The sequence below is a fragment of the Pleurodeles waltl genome, chromosome 6 (assembly GCF_031143425.1).
Source record: "Pleurodeles waltl isolate 20211129_DDA chromosome 6, aPleWal1.hap1.20221129, whole genome shotgun sequence".
Classification (NCBI taxonomy): Eukaryota; Metazoa; Chordata; class Amphibia; order Caudata; family Salamandridae; genus Pleurodeles; species Pleurodeles waltl.
The window spans coordinates 282693441-282715058 of NC_090445.1; the positions used below are offsets into that span (position 1 = coordinate 282693441).

General features: G+C 46.3%; 1 protein-coding gene across 2 annotated transcripts in view; it reads right to left on the reverse strand.

Moving 5' to 3' along the window:
- Positions 1–21618, reverse strand: part of LOC138299634 (butyrophilin subfamily 1 member A1-like) — a 225531-nt gene that overhangs the window by 96878 nt on the left and 107035 nt on the right. For both annotated transcript variants that reach the window (XM_069238080.1, XM_069238081.1), the window contains exon 6: positions 10580–10600. In XM_069238080.1, coding sequence (XP_069094181.1) covers positions 10580–10600 — 21 coding nt within the window. The remainder of the gene's footprint in view (positions 1–10579; positions 10601–21618) is intronic.

The following is a 21618-nucleotide window of genomic DNA, read 5'->3' on the forward strand; positions in this document are numbered from 1 at the left end:
CTGCATGGACACCCATCACCACAGCATGCACACTAGGTAGACTCACCCAGCCCACCTAATCAGCAATCACACAAGGCCAAGGCAACAGTGCAAGCACATTTATACAGAGAAACACACCCATTGCACAAGATGGCACACACAGATACAATAACAATCCATTTGCATCCCAACAGGACCCCTACCCAACGTCACCGGACAGGAGGTGCCAGCTATATCCGCTCCCCACACAGAAGAGGCCCACAGTGATGACAGCAGCTCTGTACACCTGGATCAGGATGACCAGCCTGGCCCATCTGGAACCTCTGGACAGTCGGTTCCCCTGCCACAGTCTCAAACCACCACAGACCCTCCCCCCCTCAGCAAACACCAGCACAGCACCCACCCAGCAGGCCCATGCCACTGTCCCCAGGACACGTCAATCAGCAGTGTTTCCACCACTACGGGGACCCCAGGCAACCAAACTAACCCAGGATGATCAGGGACCCGGGGTCAGTGGCAGTGGGCACACGGTTCAGGGGACAGAGGCACAGGACAACATGGAAGCTGGGAGGACTGCGGTGCGACAGGGGGAGGACAGGCCCAGGGAACCCACTCTCCACGAGGCATTCTCTAACATCATGGGAGCATACCACCATTCCCAGGAGACCATGGGCACGGTTTCAGGACACCCAGCGGCTGCAGGAGGGACACTACATGGGGATCAGGGATGACCTCACCAAAATCTACAACATCCTAGTCACCATAGCAGGGGTGCTGGCAGACATGGGCAAGACCATGAGGGAGGCAGTGACTCAACAATAGGCCCCTGACACTAGCCAAACCGAGGAACAGCCTTCCACCTCCACCGGCGCTAGTGGACAGGAAGCACCGCCACAGGACCAACAGGCCACCAGCACCCCACCCCTTGCAGAAGGAGAACCACCCCACAAACGGTCCCTGCGATCCAGGCAGAAGCCAGAGAACATTGCCCGGACCCCCGCTAGGAAATAGGACTCTCCTGATTGTCACCCTTCTGTCCCACTCTGTTACCCTGTCCACTTTGAACTGCCATTGCTCCCCTTCCTATGCCCCATTGGACAATGCACCTGTGATACCAAGAGACTGGACTCTACCATGGACCTTCCTCCACTATCACCCCAGCCCCTTGCACATACCCGTATACCCATTAGCACCTAAATAAACACCCTTTAATCAAAAACAAATCTGGAGTCAGTCTGATCTTTCACAAATGTATTATCGCAACATTAGCAAAAAATTGTAATGTAAATGTTAATTTACTCATACCAATGTATGACAGTTGTTGGGCAGCAGTACACATAGCAGAAGGCAGAATGGGGTACACAGATCTGAAAAAAGGAAATCCAAAGGGAACAGTCAGTGTCCATAGACAGAGGTTAAGAGGATGGCATGTACAATGTTCTAAAGTATACTGAAATGTGAAGAGGAGTTACAGTCTCTTACCTGTGTGTCACTGGAAGTACTGCATGATGATGTTCGTTCTGTTGTTAATATCTTCTTCCTCTGCCTCCTCTTCCTCACTGTCCACAGGCTCCACCGCTGCCAAAAGATCATCAACAGGCTCATCCTCCAGAAGAAAAGGCACCTGGTGTCTCAATGCCAGGTTGTGCAACATACAGCATGCCACGATGATCTGGCACACCTTCTTCGGTGAGTAGTACAGGGAGCCACCTGTTAGATGGAGGCACCGGAATCTGGCCTTCAGGAGGCCGAACAACCTCTCAATAATACGCCTAGTTCACCCACGTGCCTCATTGTAGCGTTCCTCTGCCCTTGTCCTGGCATTCCTCACTGGGGTCAGTAGCCATGAGAGGTTGGGGTAACCAGAGTCACCTGCAAATTTCAAGGGACACACTAACCCTTAGGGACTACCCCATACCCAGACACCTACTCATACTGTGTGGGGACCTTGGGCTCACCTATTTGCCACACCCGGTGCCTCTGGAGTTGGCCCATCACATAAGGGATACTGCTATTCCTCAAGATATAGGCGTCATGCACAGAGCCAGGATACTTGGCATTCACATGGGAGATGTCCTGGTCCGCCAAACACACTATTTGCACATTCATCGAATGGTAACCTTTTCTATTTCTGTACACTTGTTCATTTCTGCGGGGGGACAAATGCCACATGTGTACCATCAATGGCACCAATGATGTTGGGGATATATCCCAGGGCATAGAAGTCAGCTTTCACTGTGGCCAAATCCTCCACCTGGGGGAATACGATGTAGCTGTGCATGTGTTTCAGCAGGGCTGACAACACTCTGGTCAACACGTTAGAGAACATTGGCTGAGACATTCCTGATGCCATGGCCACTGTAGTTTGAAAGGAGCCACTTGCCAGGAAATGGAGGACTGACCGGGCCTGCACCAGAGGAGGTATTCTGGTGGGGTGGCGGATGGCTGACAACAGGTCTGGCTCCAATTGGGCACACAGTTCTTGGATTGTGGCACAATCAAGTCTGTATGTGAGTATGATGTGCCTGTCTTCCATTGTCTACAGGTCCATCAGGGGTTTGTACACCGGAGGATGCCGCCATCTCATCATCTGCCCCAGCGGTTGTAGCCTATGGAGGAGAACGGTGAGCAGAGGGTCATTTACCACATAGAATGCACGACTGTGTCAGAAGTCATGTTAGAGAATCCGTGTCTTAAATCGTGAGTCCCTTTAAGTGCTACTATGTGCTGGGACGCCGTTAGGTGCCATGCCATGTGCACCCCTAAAATGGCGGCTGTCTGACTTGTGAGGAGGGACAAGGGGAAATTAGGTAACTGCGTTGGTGTTGTGCAGCGTCGCGGTAGAAGATCGACCGCACAACTCTGCATTGGTTATCATAGGGCCCTATGGGTTCCAGGAGCCAATGGCAATGTACGCAGGTGGTGACGGTACGCACCTCCGCGGACGTGACTGCCATTTTCTATCTGTTCACTCACTTGATACCTGACCATCAACAGCAGAGGATCTACACTGCAAGTGCTGCTGTGACCTGAGTCTGGAAGCGACAATGGCTACAGTGTCTGGGGAAAGGGCCCCTGCCTTCACTGCGCAGGAGTTGAACAAAGTGGTGGATGGAGTCCTCCCCAGTACACGCTACTCTACGGTCCTCCAGACAAACAGGTGAGTACACTGTGAGCATGATGCGTGGGCAGTGCCTGTTTGGAGTGGTGCAGATGTCAGCCACATTTTGGGGGGGTGGGCTGAGTGCTGCATGTGAGGATGGTCAGTGTATGTGTGTCAGGGCATGTGTGGGAACTGGTGAGCAATGAGTATGACAGTCTGGACCGGTGAGTAATTTCCTTTCCTCCTGTACCTTCCCTCTAGGTCAGCACCCACCAGAAGAAGGGTATTTGCCGTGCCATCGCCAAGGAAGTGCGGACCCTGAGGGTCTATCACAGATGGAGCAACCACTGCCGCAAGAGATCTGAGGACCTATGCCGCTGGAGCAAGAAGACGGCGGAGGCCCAGATGGGGCTAGCCTCCCAATGTGGAAGGGGTGCCCGTCGCACCATGACCCCCCTGATGTTCTGCATCCTGGTGGTGGCCTATCCAGAGTTGGATGGGCGCTTGAGGGCATCTCAGCAGCCACAAGGGGGTAAGTACAGTGTCATAAAGCTGACTCTGCACAGTTTAGGAAGAATCTGGGTGTGGGTGCCCCTAGGCCAGGGCGGTCATACCAGGGTATGTCCCTTGTTTGCAGGCTCAGAAGCACCCCTACCCCAATGGTACAATTGGGCAGCTACTAGTGTACAGGGTCCTGTGGGTGTCAGCTGTGCAGGTGCTGGCGTTAGGCATTGTACCCCATGGGCTGGTGACTACCATAGTGAGTGATTGGCCAAGGCCTAGTGCATAGGGCAGCTCAGTGTGTGTTGTGTCCACCAACGGTAGTGGTGTTGCTGGCATTGACCATGTGTGTCCTCTGTCTTTCCCCCTTTCTTGTTCTGTCACCCTGTCCTTGTGTGCATTAGCATCATCTGGGGGAGGAGCAGAGGCACCGGCGACGGAGGGAGCTATATCCCACATGGCCCATTAATCCACGGATGGTGAAAGCACCAGTGGGATGGAGGGCGAGGGGAGCTCCACGACGGGGACAGGAGGGAATCCCAGCGACAGCGACTCCTCCTATGATCGATGCTCCCTGGAGGTGGTGGACACCTCTGTGCCCACCCCAACTACAGGTACAGGTGCAACCCCCCCTACCAGCACCGCCCTCCCAGCAGCCCCTCAGCGTGTTTCCCGTGCTCGCTCACCCAGTAGGGTGGGCATTTCCTTCGCCCTAAGCACCTCAAGCCCTGCCCCAGTCAGCCCTGTTGCCCTCAGTGAGGAGGATATTGACCTCCTGAGATCCCTCACTGTTGGGCAGTCATCCATTCTGAATGCCATCCAGGGTGTCGAGAGGCATTTGCAGCAAACAAATGCATACCTGGGGGGCATTCATTCTGGCGTGGCGGCCCAACAGAGAGCATTTCAGGCTCTGGCCTCAGCACTGATGGCAGCCATTGTCCCTGTGTCCAGCCTCCCCCCTCCAACTTCCACTACCCCGACCCCATCCCCCTCTACCTCAGCCTATCCCAAGCACACCTTAAGACCAGCACGCACACACATCAACAGACAAAAGTGGCTCTGGAAAACATAAGCACCACACATGCACTCACACAAGCACCATACCCATGCACACATACCAACATCCACTTCCTCCACTGTGTCCCCCTCCTCCACGTCCTCCATCTCCCTCCCAGTCTCGTCTCCACTCACACCTGCATGCACTACATCATCAGCCACTGCCTCTATCACCAGCACGCCAATCACAACACACCGCTCACGTGCAATCACAACCCCCACTACCATTCACACATTCCCTGGGTCCTCTCCCAGTGTGTCTGTGAGCCCTCCTCCCAAAGTACACAAACGCAGGCACACACCCACTCAACAGCCTCCAGCCCATGCACCTTCACCCAAACTCAGCAGACGTACACCTCCTACAACCACTACCTCTTCCTGCACTCCCACACCCCCTCCATCTTCCCATCCCAGTGTGTCTAAAAAACTTTTCCTACCTAACTTTAACTTTTTCCCTACACCCCCCATCCTTCCCCTAGGGCCAGGGTGTCTAGATCCCGGCCCAGCACCTCAGCCACCACATCTGTGTCTGCTGTGATCCGTGCAAGTCCGGGTGGATCGAAGGGGGCACCCATCAGAGCTGCCAGTGTGCCATCTACAGATGTGAAGGACCACTCGATTCCGCCACCTGCCAAGGTAAAAAAGGGTCCGGCTTCCAGCAAGGTAAAGTCGCACCACCCACCCAGCAAGGCCGCAGCAAAACACAGAGAGAACAGTGCCAAGGTGCCAGCAGCGACTGCCAAGGTGGGGAAGGGACACAAGACAAAGGGCAAGTCACCTCAGGGCACGATGCTTCCTGGTGAGGGGCTGGTGACCACCATTTCCTCAGGAATGCCAGCGACCTGTACCACAGTCACCACTGCCGCAACGACCATCACCTGCACCGCCACATGCACCGCCGCGGTCACAACGTCGGTCTGCAGCATCCTCCCCAAGGATCAGCCATCCGAGGCTGCCGGAGATGGTATGGTGTCTCCCTCCACCACAACAAACACCTGCACCACGGTCAGCACCGGCAGCATCTCCGCCGGAGCCACCGCCAGGTGCCCAGCCGGTACCACTATATCGGACATCAGCAGCATCACGAGTGGGCAGCCGTCCGAGGCTGCAGGTGGCGTCCTGGACACGCCACTTGAGGCACCAGCACTGGCACTAGCAGCAGTTGGCAGCCTAAGTCGCCGCAGGATGGAGTGTGGCTCTGCCTCCATGGAGTATCATGCTACCTGTTCCATGTACATCTCGTGGTTCAGACACCTAGGTGACAGGAGGGTAACTGCCACACCCCAGGTGCAGCATCACAGGGTGCAAAGCCCCCTCCAGAACCAGTGGATAGATGCATCCACTCCCCCTATCCTTGGCAGGATCAAGCACTCTGGACACAATGCCCCCTCCAGAACCAGTGGAACATGTCACCGACTTGAGAGACTGTGGCTTTGCACTCCCCAGGAGTGAGCAGTGGGCAAACCACCCACTTGAGAGACTGTGGCTTTGTACTCCCCGGGAGCAAGCAGTGGGCAAACCACCCACTTGAGAGACTGTGGCTTTGCACTCCCCAGGACCAAGCAGTGGGCAAACCACCCACTTGAGAGACTGTGGCTTTGCACTCCCCAGGTGCAAGCAGTGGGCAAACCACCCACTTGAGAGACTGTGGCTTTGCACTTCCCAGGAGCAAGCAAAGGGCAAACCACCCACTTGAGAGACTGTGGCTTTGCACTCCCCAGGACCAAGCAGTGGACATGGAGGCCCCTCGAGGGGCAGTGGCGTCGTACCATCTTCCGTCTGAGATGCCTGTGTTGCCCTGAGGTGCCTGTGTTTTTTTCAACCTGATGCCCCTGCAGTGTTCTCTCCGTTTTGAGGCAGGTGTCATGTGTGGGCTTCGCCCATGCTTTTTTGGACCACTGGTCCACGGACAGTTACAAGGGACAGTGTACGGCCTTGTGTATATAATGTGAAATTTGTATATACTGTTTATTTAAATTCTACTGCTATATCTGAATGTTCCAATATAACACTGGTTAGACTCATTTCCTTTTGTTCTTGCGTTCTTCCAGGGGGTGACGGCGTGTATCAGTATTGTTGTTGGATGTGTTTGTGTGTATGTTGTTGTGGGTGAGGGTCGGGGTGGGGGTGTTGTGTGCCACGTGTGTGTCACTTTCTTTTCCCTCTTCCCCTGTGTGCTAGGTGCAGTACTTACCATTGTCGCCGTTGCCTTCTTTCTACTTCATGGTGTATGAGAAGATACACCAACCTGGGGAGGATCTGCAATTCGGGCTCCATGGCGTCCGGGTTCTTCGTGGAGTGTGGAAAGGTGAGTGGTTCCCCTTCGATGTACTGTTTCTGCTGTGCTTTTGATGCCGTTGGTACCGCCCCGGAAAAGCTGGTGGATTGGCCTCTCATAATAGTGTGGGCGGTACATTGTCTTCCGCCTGTCTGTTGGGGGTGACCGCCCGGTGCTTGTTGCTACCGCTGTGGCGGTCGGAGTGTTAAAGTGGCTGTCTATGTTGGCGGTTTCCACCGTGGTCGTGATCTCATTTTTTTTTTTACTGCCGGTCTGTTGGCAGTGTTACCGCCGCTTTAACACTGACCACCAGGGTTGTAATGAGGGCCTTTGTGTACTAGATATCAGGTGGCCTCCACAGCAGAGTCAACAAAAAGTAGGAAACAAACCCAACTGACATCGGCTCTGAACTTTTTTATTCCTATGAGAAAGGCCCAGAGCAAGAAACCGCTGGCAGCGTCTTGGTTTAATGAAACTTTGAAAGCAGCTAAGAAAGACTGTAAAGCTGTGGAACGTGCTTGGAGGAGAAATCACAATATAGAACTGCTATTAATGCAGATCATAAACTCATTAGGAAAGCGCAGGCAGATTACTTTGCAGATAAAATAAAAAATAGCTGCAATCCTACAAAATAAATGTTTGCTCCTCTAGGTAGCCTTACTAAATCGAGACTTTCACCGGATCATATAGAAGCCTCTAATGATCAGTGGGAGAAGTTAGCCAAACACTTTATTGGCAAGATAGATGACATCTATGCAAATTTTGACTTCAATATCATTGATTACAGCATTGAGGACTCCACTGTCACTGTCTCGCCTCAGCTCACTTTGTTATCTCCTATGTGTTTGCCCAAGTCACTCTTTTTATGTAACCAAGTAAAACTCGCTGTTACCTTTCTGTCTTAAATTGATTAATCTTCTTTGACCTCAGCTTCAGTTCCAAGTTCTTGGAAGCATGCCAAAGTCATTCCTCTCCTGAAGAAGCCATCTTTGGATGCCTCCAACTTGGAAACCTTTCTCCCTATCTCCCTACTGCCTTTTTTGGTGAAAGCAACGGAGAAATACTTGAATTCTATTTTAACTACGTTTTTTGAAGTAAACCAGGGCTTAGACAGCTCAGAAAATGGCTTTAGGCTAGGGCACAGCACAGAGTCGGCCCTCCTTGCTGCCACAGAGCATCTACATTGTACGCTAGATGAGGGTAGGCCTGCCACCCTGATATTACTCGATCTAAGTGCTGCATTTGACACAGTGTCACAGAAAATCCTTCTCCAGCGCCTAAGCGAGATCAGCATAGATGGGTCTGCTCTGGCCTGGCTCGCTTAATTTTTTGCCGAGCATTTCTTTCAGGTCAGTGTTCCCCCATATAGATCTCAAACTCACATTCTGCGTCATGGTATGCCTCAGGGTTCTGCATTAATCCCAACTTTAACATCTATAGTCAACCTTTGGCATAGATGGTGAAAGCATTGGGTCTCACACTGCTGTCTTATGCAGATGACACTCAGCTTGTGCTTTCGTCTTTGATAATTATAAGTCTGAACTGCCCTTGGTTCGGAGAGGTATACTGGCGGTGGAGGACTGAATGGAAACCAACTGTTTACGTCTAAACGCCAACAAAACAGAAATCACTGGATTAGGAACTGATCCCCTTCTTTGGAATAGCTACAGGTGGCCCCTTTTTTGGGGCCTCCACCAAAGACCATAGTAAACAACCCTGGTGTATGGGTAGACTGATATTTAACTTTTGAAGCACAGGCAAAAGCAGTAGCTGGTACTTCTTTTGGTTATGTTCGGAGGCTTAAATCTATTCTTGGCTTGTTTGACCCTGGCGTCCGTCAGACTATTGTGCAGGTAGCAATGTTTTTGCACCTAGACTATTGCAACATCCTATACCTAGTCTTTAGTAAAGGAATAATCTTCAGACTCCAGCCTGTCCAAAATACTGCAGACAGGCTGCTGTTTTCTCTCTCAAAGTTTCGCTCAGATTCTGGCTTGCTTCATAAATTGCATTGGCTTCCAGTTGAGAGCAGGTAAAGTTCAAAGCAGTGAGTACCACTCATAAAATCTCATCCTCTCAGGGTGCCCCTATGCTGGTGAGTAAGTTGACCCTATATCAACCGTCTCTACCTTTGCGGTCTGCTAATCTTATGCTGGGAGCTGTTCCCCGGTTTGATAGAGCATGACGTGGTGGTTGTTTGTTCCATGTAAAAGCTTCCTGTCTGTGGAATTAGCTCCCTCTTACTATAAGGGATATCCAGAAGCACTTGTCTTTCAGAAAAGCCTTGAAGGCCTGGCTTTTCTCTTCCTGATGGTTTTAGGGGATCTTTGCTTTTGCCTTCATGCAGTTGGTCTTGTGGGATTGTTGTCTGGGGAAGAGCGCTGGAAAGCCCTATTGTCTGGGCAGCTATGTGCTTTACAGCACTGTTATAACATATCAGGGTCACAAGAATAGGCAGGGAGTAGGTTTACAAAGAACAAAGACATGGATAAATAGAGACGAAGTTCCCTTGAAATGTGCATGGCCCTTGGCAATTGTTCTGGAGTTTTTGAAATATGACTGTGTGTGAGGGTATACTAAAAACTTACTTTGGTTAATGGGGTTCGATTTGTATGAAATTAAATAACATGTACAACTGAAAGAGTTTTTGGATGACCTTGCTATCATACGTTTTCTCACTGCTTTGTATTCTCTTCAGGCTATTCTCCTCAGGTTAATGGTCTGGCATAGAGCATGAATTTATTTGGTATGTGCATATACTCAAACTGTACTGTAACGGAGGTTGCCTCTCCAGGATGTATTGCAAAAAAAAAAATGTGGTCAGGCTCCTAACAGTGTTTCAACAATAGGGAGAAAGGAAGTGGAGTGTGGTCAAGTCTGTGGTGGTTTTGAAAGGCCTGCTTAGACACCTAAAGGTAGGTCAAGCTACACGTGACCAAAGCAAATCAAAGTTAAGCAAAATGTGGTTGTTATAAGTGATGGTGTGGAGAATGTCATACTTAGCTAACTGTGGGTACTGAGATTCTATTATCACACACATTGTAACAATATTCTAGAGATACAAGTGATCCTCAAATTGGTCAAGCAGTTCCAAAATCCATAGCTGACTCAATAAACCCACAGTTCCAAAGGAGACCTCAAGGATTATGTAATGCTTTAACCGGATTATGTATTCAAGGTATTTATTCTTTGATGTATGATGTTAGAATTGTAGAACTATTATTTTCTTTGTTCTTGTTTCTTTGTTTAAACTTGGAGTTGCAAGTTTTATTTTTCCTTATCTACATTTCTCTAGTTTAGTACTATTTCATTTTTCCTCATGAGGAGGGAAGAAGTGTTTTAGTCCTTGTGTTCAGAGTTCTTTCTGTCTCAGGATGCATTGTGTGTGATGTGGTGGTGTGGTAACAGTGGAACTACTGGGCTGGAGAAGAGTGGTTGTTGATGTTCAAGGAGCCAGACTTCAATGTGCTGGTGGACACAAACTTTAGGAACTTCTTCACTTGGTTTCTGTGAACTTAATACTAACATTATTTGTGTATGAAGTGATGCCTGTGTTCATTTCAGCAATGATCTAGATGGAGATATTCACAAAGAAGCAACAGCTGTGCTCTGCAAAACATACAAAGCAAATGAAAAAAATATATTAAACATAAAATATTTACCTATTTTTTGCAGCAAATGATCTTGGGGAAAAAAGAAAGGAATATATAAAAATGTCATATTATTTCTTTTCACAATTACCATCAACATAACGAAAATATTACATGGTTAACTTTGCACAGGAAATTATTAATCTTATAGGGACTAGCTAACCCAATACTTCCAGACACACAGCGAACATCCTTTATTCTACACAAAAGGGTTCCTTTGCTATCACCAACTATGTTTCCTTTGCTTACAAATATTCAATAAGATCATCTGTTTTCTGAAACTATATAATGAAACATTTCCTGGTACCTACAACAAAGAGAGTATTATCCTGCAAATACTGGGTGGACAGTAGCACAGCCTTTGGTTTAACATTTGTTTTTCTGCAGAGTTACTGATAGTTGTCGCCAATTTTCCAGGTTTCACTTTGGCTGTGTTTAGATATGTTTATTTGTTACATGAAGAGAAACAGTGGAACAGCATTAGAATGTGCTTTACCTGTTTTACTTACTTGGCACTTTTAGTTTACCATTTATTTAAGCATAATGGAGTTCAGAATCATTGCTCCCCAGTGACACCACTGTCATCCTCAGGAAATACACTGCCAAGAAAAATTACTGCCTGGTAGCAGCCCTCTCTTCTAAAGGAAGTGTAACTGTTTCTTCCAGAAAGTGACCTCGGGAATCGATCCTCAAGACCTTGTACTCTTGCATTTAGATGGTGGTAATACCCTGCTCCATGCCCTCCCAGACTCCACACTAACACCCTTTAAGGGCATCCCACATATCAAATCCCACATCTCAGCCTGAAGAAATATGGCTGCATCACCCATATCCTGACAGACCTCTATTGGCTCCCACTGCCAGCTTGCCCCAGCTTCAAGACTAGCTGCATCATTTACAAAGCCATCATGGCCAGCACCTTGCTTATCTTGCAGACAAGCTCACTATATCTGTTGGATCTCAGGATAGACACAGCCAAACTGCAAAGTGTAAAGTGAAAAGAAAAAAAAAAGAAAAAAAAAAAAAGAACAAAACAATGCATCCTGGATCTGGAGCCAAATTTCATTCTTCTTAAGGAATGACCAATGCTGCTTTAATTTAGGAAACAGTTGAAGACTCACCTCTTTAAAGAACACTACATCACAATACATTAATTCTCTACAGACCAGCTACCTCGCTTATCACTCATTGACTTTATGCTTGTCTGCGACCCTGTACAGCACTTTGCTGCCTTTTGGCTAGGTTTGCACTATAAAACTACCATATACATACATACATACATAATTATTGCTTTCAGTGAATTCAGATTGTGTTTAGTAATTGTTTTGTCCATTGCAACCTATCTACATGCATCATTACATTCTGGGCTGTCCGTTACTCACATGTTTCAATATTTTTATTGCTTTTATTATAGGAATTTTATATGAAGCAGACCTACATCCAAGGAGCAGCTGACACTTTAGAGAACACAATGAATGTATTGAAAGCACTTAAAACATGAAGTACTGTCAGAGAACGGTATGGTATATGGACTCAAGACTGTCTTACGGAAATCCGGAAGTGATTACATGTGCAGCTTGGAACAATACAAGGCACTACACTCTAAAGTTAGATTAGGTTTTATACCACATGTATACCTTAACTCCCAGCCCACACATACTTTGAGTACCCAGTGTTAAATTCCACATAAACCTTTGTTATGTTATGTGTTTTTTGTAAAGTACACGGAGCAGGTTTGCCCCTAGCACTAATGATAGGGTGACCACCCGTCCATAATTTAAGGACAGTTCGTAATTTAGCACTAATGTCCACTGTCCAAGATAGATGGCTTAACGGATGGCATTTGTTTGTAATTGTAGCTTTTCAGCTGCCCCAGCTGGAGTGGAAGGGAGTGAGTCTGCTGTGCTGTGATCCCAAGGGAGGAGCAGACACCTGGGTGCCTAATTCCCCAAAGAAATGCAAATGTGAGCAACTGGTACATCTGCAAATGTAAAGGCTGCTTGGAAGCCAGCCAAGGCATTCATTGATGCTGTCACTTGAAGCTTCCCGATGGCAAAGATATTTTCTTTTTGAGAGGTATTCCAAGGGTGTTCCAAGCAGAGCTGTGGAGTGCAAGCTTTCAATGGACAGTTTTGAAACATGTATACACTAGGTATAATATGCATATTATTGAAAACTAGAAGCACTTTTTAACTTACCTAAATTTATGTGCGCATTTTGAGGCAGCCTATATTATACTGTGTGTAATGCACATGTGAAAAAATGACCAGGGCCACTGGACTTATGCAGCAGGAGAAGGCCAAATTATGTGGCGCAGTGCAGTACATTGTCTGATAGTGTTACCCCATTATTTTGTTATTTTTATACTTGTTACCACTGTCTGGACATAGGCTGCACCTCAGTGTGACACCAAAATATAGCAATAAGCCATAGAAAGGCGAGAAATCAAGCTTGCAAAGGACATTCGACTGTGCGGCAACACTTGTTGCTGCGATTTTAGTAACTGTTGAACAGTTTGAGCTAGAAACTTTTTTTTGTTAAAATCTGCAGATTATGCCACAAAATTCCGGTGGCCCTGATAAAGACTTACATATTCACAGTGCTTTAAGGGACCTCTTAGCACAAAAAAATCCACAAATCAATATTTCTGCTGCAACAAACAATCTATTCATTGTTGATTTATGAGTCTCTGATTGCACATATACACAACTGTAGTGATTGCATTAACCGACAGAGGTTTTATAACATAAAATAGTGTATTTCACAATGATTAGATTAACTCTTTGCTTTTCATTTAATGTGCTTGTTATTTTATATGTAGTTACTTGATGGTGAAAGATCAACAAAATGGTTACAGAATATTTGGTCTTTTTAGCCTCACCTTTAATTCCACCTCTGCACTCACTGACCCTGTCCCACAGCAGTACACATACATTTTTTAATGCACTCCGACTACTGCATTGAATAGCTATGTAATGTGGCATTATCATATGGTGTCCTGCCTTCCCTTCATTATGTACATTTTTCTTTTTTAGATATTGTGTCAGACTAACCTGTGACCTGTAATTCTTTTACATGATGCCTACAGAATTGTACAAAAACACTGTCTTCTGGGCTTAAGGGGGATTTAGAAAAATAAATTACCTCACTCAGTGGTTTAAGTGCATTATGTGTGATAAGACAGCCTGGGTTCAAATTCCGGATTTCCTGCATGATTAAATTGTGTGATGTAAGTCAAATCAATTTCCTTCATGAGTCTAATTTACTTAAAAGTGACATTTTAGAGCACTTTCAAGTAATTCAGTTTAAGATAGACTGTTTACAAAAACTCACTTGTATATTTTATTAGCCTGTATTGTTCCACCATCCATAACAAATATATTGGCCATGATGTGTGGGACACCAGACAATTGGATCAATTTGTTCACTTGTGGTGGTGTCTAGAGGGAGAGTTAATGATGGTTTGAAAAATGATGTTTAGAAACTTTCACTTCATATAAATGTCAATGCAATGTTATGATCTAATGTACTAAATTTAAAAACCATCATATGTTTTTTATAAGGTTTTATTGTCGCATACCAATAGAGGTTGCATATCAGGATAGATGCCAGGGATGCTCAGTGTAACAGTGTAACAGGGAGCGCTCACATCGAAACCAAGAGAGCAAGACCTTGGTCCAACTTACAATAGTCAGAGGAAGTGAATCCTTCCAGTACAGTGTGATGTTACGTTTTTCTAGAAGACAAGCCAGGTCAAGGAGCTTGGAGGAGGGTTTTGTGAACTCAGGAACAGGGAATACGCCCAATAGGACCACTTCTGGGGAATTTGTTAGTACACGGTCCATTGTGGTCAACAGCACCTCGAGAACTCTCTGCCAGTATGAAAGGAGTGTGGGACAATACCAAAGCATATGAAGCAAATCAGCATCTAATTGCATATAGAGAGGACATGCAGCTGCGGCTCCCATGTATATTTTGTTAATTCGGGCAGGTGTAAGGTAGGCTTAATTCAGAATATTAAACTGAATATACTTAAAATGGCAGCGGTGGGATACTTTGGTAATAGTCCAATGTTTTTTTAGTCCAGTCCGCATCGTGCAGAGGTTTGACCACGTCACTCTCCCATGTACTATGGAGAGAAGCAATGGAGTAATCTTCTTAGTGCAGGAAAGCTCTGTGCACCCATCTTATCAGTGTGCCACTAGTCCCTACAGCGTAGAGTGTTTAGCAAACCTCATGTGGGGTTGGTGCTAGGTGGCAGACATGAAATAGGGCATTTAATGATTGTTTAAGGTGTGCGTAAATAAGGGGTTGCCCCAGTGAAGATGTAGTCTGCCATAAGGGTTTGGTAATCTAATAGCTCGCAGTCAACAAACAAATCACCCAGTTTTGAGAGGCCAGACACATGCCATTGACGGAGTTGCTCTGAGCGTAGTAGTCCCGTAAGAGTGTGCAGGCCAGCGAAGGTAGTGCAGGAGCATAGGATTTCTGCGTGTTAGTGAGTTTATGAATCAAGTAAGGCAAGATAAAAATGTGCTAAATAACCCTGAGTGGGTTCTCTAGAATGGTCAGTAGGAAACAATTAGTAGTGCAGTAAGCCTTCTTAAAGTCTTTATGGGTAAACACCATCTCATGCAGGGGACAGCAAGACAGCCAGCAAGCCACTCAGATTGTCCAGATTTCCATCCACAAAATCAGTGGGATAATGGTAGATATTAATCACCAGGTGTCAAAGGGTAACTGATTCCCAGTTTAATTTGGGGTCTATACCACATATATTAAAGAAACACTTCTTACATTTTTAAAATCATCATCATGTTCTACATTTTGTTTGAGTAATTTACATCCAAAAGATTCTACATGTACTTTGGCACTTAGGGATGAATCAGATCACTGCATCGGCCTAGGCTCGACTGCAAAACCATTTTAGGACAGGGACAGAGCGGGAAACTGCTCAACACAACCTTGTAAGGGGTTTGGCCCCTGCTCACCCTTCACAATCACGACAAGTGGACCATTGCACCATAAAGGTATTCCCGGGCTGGTAAGTGCTGCTTGTTCAACCACTTGACAGTGCGTCTTCTGTTTCTCTCCTAAGACAACTCACCATGTATGCAATATTTTCCGATACACAAGGTGGACATAGCTTGTCTGATTTTAGGAACTGTCCCACCTTGTTCTTCTCTTCCTTATTCATCCACTTCTTACCAATAACCCTTTGAATCAGTTGATGTGGCTCTCCCATCTGGTCTCAATTTCCTCCTGGATCTCCCATCTGATCTCAAGTTCATCATACTCTATAATTGTCTTTGATTGGTTGTCTGGGCTCCAAGTTCTGAAATAAATGTAGAGTCCCAGATGCACAGTCTAGAGCTGTGAGACTACAAACAAGCTGTGGATACCTCACATCCTGACATTAACGATGTGTCTGTTGCCCACACCACCTGCTCTGCCTCATTATTTTAGGTTTAATGTTGACTGTAGGTTGAGGTGAGCCAGATGTTTTGTGCAACATGTCAAACCTAGCAGAAGAAGTCACTTACCTTTATGTTTCCCAGCTGTTTGTCATGGGTTTTAAAATGTTTAGAAACATAATCAAAATGTTGCTAATGCGTTCCCTTCAATAAAGATTGGGTAGGGGTGATGGCCATGGGACTGTGTTCAAGGTCATTAATTTACTAATGAACAAGGATATAATGTGCCGCTTGAATGTAGCATACTAGAAGCAATCACAAAAGACCATAGGGAATAAATAGTGCTATGTAGAAAATAGTAAATAAATGCACTGACAGTGTGGCCTCTCTTTGGATGTGTCCGTAAAATTTACCTTTTGTCCTGAATTTTTTGTTTACAATCCTGTCCAGACTTTGTCTCATGCCAGGCGGTCACCCTACCTGATGATTGTAGGTTGGCCAATTGAAATGTCAGGTCTTCAGCTTCTTGCAGAATTCAAGAAGAGAGGAGGCGGCTTTGGTGTGATAGATGGTTCCATGCTTTAGGAGCATTGCAAGAGAATGCCTTCCCTCCTGATGTGGTTCTGTGTATCAGTAGGATGTGTGTGAGTGGGAGTCCTGTGGAGCAGGGGTGTCTGGTGGAAAGAACTGTGACTGTTCTGGAAGGTGGGATCTAAGTAGTGAAGAGCCTTATTTGTGTGCGTGTGAAGAGTTGCAAATGAGCACATTTGTTAATAATGTTTTTATCAGAAGCCTTTGGAGCTCCCAGAGTAGTGGGATGAGTTCTGTGTGAGGTGGCGATTGATGATGAGTTTGGCTGCTGAGTTCTGGATGATCTATAGTCCTACGGTGAGTTGATAGGTGATCATGGTGTAGAGGATGTTCTCGTAGTCCAACTTGTTGGTAACTAGGGCATGAAGGATGTTTTTTCTACTTTTGTTTGGGAGCCAATTGAAGATCTTTCTCAGCATCTTTAGGGTGTGAAAACAGGATGAAGTGACAGCATTGGCTTGCGCAGTCATGTCTAATTTCCTGTTTGTGATTCAAAGGGGTAACGGCATGGGTGCTGGGTGAGGGTTTGAGTTTGGCTGGTCACTAGTTGAAGTCCCATTGTGAGGCGTTCTTGCAGAAGATCACTACTTCTGTCTTGTTGGTGTTGAGTTTGAAGACAATAAGCTTTCAGTAGTTAGCGACTTCGGTCATGCAGGCAGTGCACTTGTTTCTTGTGTTGAGGGTCTTGTCCGAGAAGGAAATTATGAGTTGCGTGTCACCAACATAGGAGAGGATGTTAATGTTGTGTGTGAGGATGACGCTGGCTAGAAGGATCATGTATGTGTTGAAGAGGGTAGGGTTCATGTATGGGTTGAAGAGGGTAGAGCTTAACGATGAACCCTGAGGCACTCTGCAGATGAGTTTGTGGGCCTCCAAGGAGTAAGGTGCCAGGCTTGTATTCTATCGGCGGGTCCTTAAATGCCAATTTCCTGCCGACACCTGACCGGGATGAAGTGGGAGACCTTGGCAAATTCTGCAGAGGTGTCCAGAGGAATAAGGGCTGCTGTGTCTTTTCTTTCAAGGATCATGTTGATATTCGCTAAAGCGGCAATGAGTGTTGTTTATGTGCTGTGGTTGGGCCTGAATCCAGATTCTGTGGCGGCGAACAGTTGGTCATTACTGAGGTGGCCCTCGATGTGTTGGCTGATTAGTTTCTCTAAGACCTTTACTGGGTATGGTAGGAGAGAGATAGGTCTGTAGTTGGAAAGTGTGACTGGGTTAGCGGATTACTTCTTGAGCATGGGCGTGGCATATTTCCAGATGCACAGGCATGTAGCTGAGTCAAAATAGGTTTGAGGACGGGTGTTAGTGCTTTGCTGGTCGGCAGGTGTCCTTTGGTGAAGGCAGATGGGGAATCCTGAATGGTCTTCATGGTAGCAGCAATTTCAATGGTGGTGACAGTGGGCTACGAGGTCAGGATTTGCTCCTTGACCATGATGAGTATCTGAGCTGTGATGGTGACAGATTCTGGCTGAGGGCTGAGCTGCCATATATGTAGCTCATTTTGTTACAGAAGAATTCTGAGAGCTTGTTGCCAACGTCTTACGAAGAGATGATGTTGCCAGAGGTGCAAGAGACAGAGTGAAGTTTGATGATGGCGGAGATTCCCTTGCTCTTGTAGGAGCCGGTGTTGATGTGATCTGCAAGAGCTTAGCACTTACTCTTCTGTATCTGCTGGTGGCAGTATCTTAGGATGGATTTGAAGATGTCTTTATATGTGGTATCTTGACTTGTTCTCCATTTGCACTCCAGCTGCTCACAGTGAGGTTTGGTCAGCCTCAGTTCCTCTGTGTACCAGCTGGCCTGTGTCGGGCTCATGTCACTGAGTTAAGTTTGGAGAGAACCAAGGTGTTGATGCATGCAGTAATCCAGTTGTTGAAGGGCTTTTGCCAAGTTGCTGGTTCGCTCTGGGAATGCACAAAGAGAGTACAAGCCCACTCTCCTTCTGTGATGCTTTTCCAGCTGTGGCTGGCGGGTTCATTGGTGGAAGTTCTATGGTGGTATGGGATGGGTATGGTGAATCTGACAAGGGTGTGGTTTGTTTAGGTCACAGTTGCTAGCTAGTCGACTGTTGCTTATTGGGGAGGATATCGGGTTCAATAGATGTCTAAGAGTTTGGGTGGGTTACAAAATGCACCTAAAGGCACCTCAAGGGTTTGTTCCACCTCCTGCACCCGCTAATAGTTATCTTGAGTTTGGGAAAGGTTGAGGGCTCACATGGGCATCCCAGAGCATCTAGTGTTAGAGTATTCAACTACATCCTTTCTAAATACATCTCTTAAGCATCTTCACACCTAGAAAGTCTGATGTTCCTAATAAAAGTGTAAGAGGGCAGCATGTCATGGTATCCAATGGATGGAATTACTGTTTTCCATGGTTTCTGCAGATGGCCATGCATTACTCATCGGTAAAGCTGCAGATTTTCTATAGGTTTGATACTTTCTCATTAAAAAGTGCAGCTGCCAACCAGAAGCAAATGAAGAAATACCAACAGGAGACTGGTGGATGATAGAAGTTTTTAGGATGGTAAGCATCTGGCAGGCCAGGCAGGCATGGAAACACTACTGATGCTTTGTCCTACCATCCAGAAGGTGAGAAAGAAGCAAACAAGACTGAACAGGACCCAGGACTGTCTGATTCTGTCTTGGGTGTCATAGACGGTGTACTGTACAAAGACAGTACTCTATCGCCCTGCTAAACATCTGCTCACTAAGGCCACAGATGGGTGCTTCACAGTACATACAGGAATAATCAAAATACTGAAATGTTTACAAGATCATTTTGTTTGCCAACCTAACTAAATGCAGTGATTATTTGTGTCAATTTAATAACTGTTGTGCAGAAACAATGCTTTGTAGATGGGTATTTTTTTTTTTATTGTGATGGGTGAAGAAAATGCAGATTCACTGTGCTTTGTCTTTCACAAAGAATCCTTTCCTGGACCTAGAATATACCATCTAACGTGAATAAATGAGCAGTGTGTGCTTTATAAGCCTGATGACAATTAAGCTCTTGCAGAAAGGACAACTTTCACTCTGAGTGCCCCTGTTAATTACACCAGTTATTCGAGCATCTGACAGTTACTAACACTGTGTATCTGTGGAGGATCAGAGTTACCAGCAGATTAGGACCTTTAACAAATGAAAAATTATTTGAGGAATTGGTACATGTGGGTCCAGTTTTTCTAGTAATACCTTTTTTTTACTACAACTTTCACCAAAAAAGTAGCCACAATCTATGGGTTCAACAAAAAAAGATTCATTGTGTTCCCACAGATCTCATAATTCTGATTGTACAGGTAAAGGAAAATGTTTCTTACATGTAACAATAAGTTTGCAGCTTGCATTGCTATACATTCTCATGCCTTGTACACTGACGTCGTCTAATGTTGAGTTCAGGAGTTGTAATTTTTTATTTTTTTTAAAAAGCAGAGGTTTTGGTTTCAAGATGAGTCATAATCCCGCCCCAAAATGATTAGGTCAATCCCCTGTAGTGCCTTTAACTCCAGGCAATGTATATGTACGTTTTGTTAACAATAGCCCATTTGCTCTGAATACTGTAGGGGGCCCAAATGTGCCCTCTGCCCTGCAAGAGAGGCACTCGTGGAAATGGTTACCTGCAACTGGAGGTCGTGGAACAGCCTGCCCAGTTGTAAATTGTTGGGCCACAATTTTAGCTTGCGTTGAACTCTGAGTTCAACCACCACTAGACTAGATCCTCCCTCTGAGTCATTGCTTGTGGCCCCTGCCTGGCTGGCTAGACACTCCGGTGGAAGGTGCACATACAAGCAAGCATTTGGAATCATAGTGCTGCAAGACACCATCGTTCACAGCAGTTTGATGATCATTCTCACTGTCAGAAGTCGTGATGTCTGGTAAAGTGTAAGCAGCCAACAATCTCTCATTGTTGGGATAGGTGCTGCCTATCACTGTGTTCAGTATGGCTCCCTAGGAAGGTTACATTTGTTGGGGAGAGACTATGACTTTTTGGCATTTACAATGAAGCCTAATTTGTGGAGGTGTGACACTGCTTGCTGCGTGTGAATGAGTCACCGATGTTAGCTGCTGCCCTTTACTAGCCAGTCATCAAATATGGGAAGAAATGGACAGCAATGCGACTTGGTGCACTGTAGCCACCGCCACAGATTGTGACCTCAGTGGTTAGTACCTTGAATCAATAGTGATGTTCACTTACCACTAACGTCAGTTACTGGTGGTGGGCTGGGTGGATGGGGATGTGAAAAATATGTGCCCTCGAGATCAAGGGTCGCAGTGTAATCCCCAATGCGGAGCCGTAGAATGGTGATAAAATGTAGAGGTTATGTGCGAGTCCAAACTTTTTGGGAGATTAGGAAGTAGGAGTGTAGAGACCACTTTGTTGCAGTGGTAGTTCCATAGCCTCTTTTAGGAGCAATGCCTTTACTTCATCTTGAGCAGCCTTTGGTGTTCTAGGCTGACGGGGCTCCTCTGGCAAACCTGAAAGGATGCCAGAGATCCTAAGCTACATTTATAGTCTGAGCAAGATCCTTTAGCTTTCCTGGAAGATATGTCAGACGCATCCAGGAAACATCAGAAGTTGGCACTGGAAATTATCTTCAGCTCTTGTATCAACCCTTTGCCTCTCTTCTACTACATCTCTGGCAGGTTTTGACCCGCTGCTCCTTCTGTTCTCAGTGGTACCCGTCATACCTAGATAATGGGTCAACTGAAATTTCTGAGCGTCATTGGGTACCTACACTCACAACGGTTATTTTGCTAGATGCATCTACTTTCTGGCTTTCTTTGTCTGGTGATGCGGTGTCCCTGGTGCCCTTGGTGAAAGTGGCTGTGTGAAAAACCAGGCAGTCAGGTGGTCCTTTGATTCCTAATATGCAAAGGATCCTCAGGTGCTGCCTGTACGTATTTGCCCTTGGTACAAGGTGTTCTCCAGAGACGTTTTAAGCCATGGGCAAAGTGAGCAACTGTAAAGGGCAACCACCTTCCAGAGGCCTCCTGAGAAGGTGAACTTTCTATTTGACCTCTGTCTCTTCTAATTCTCTTTCACAAC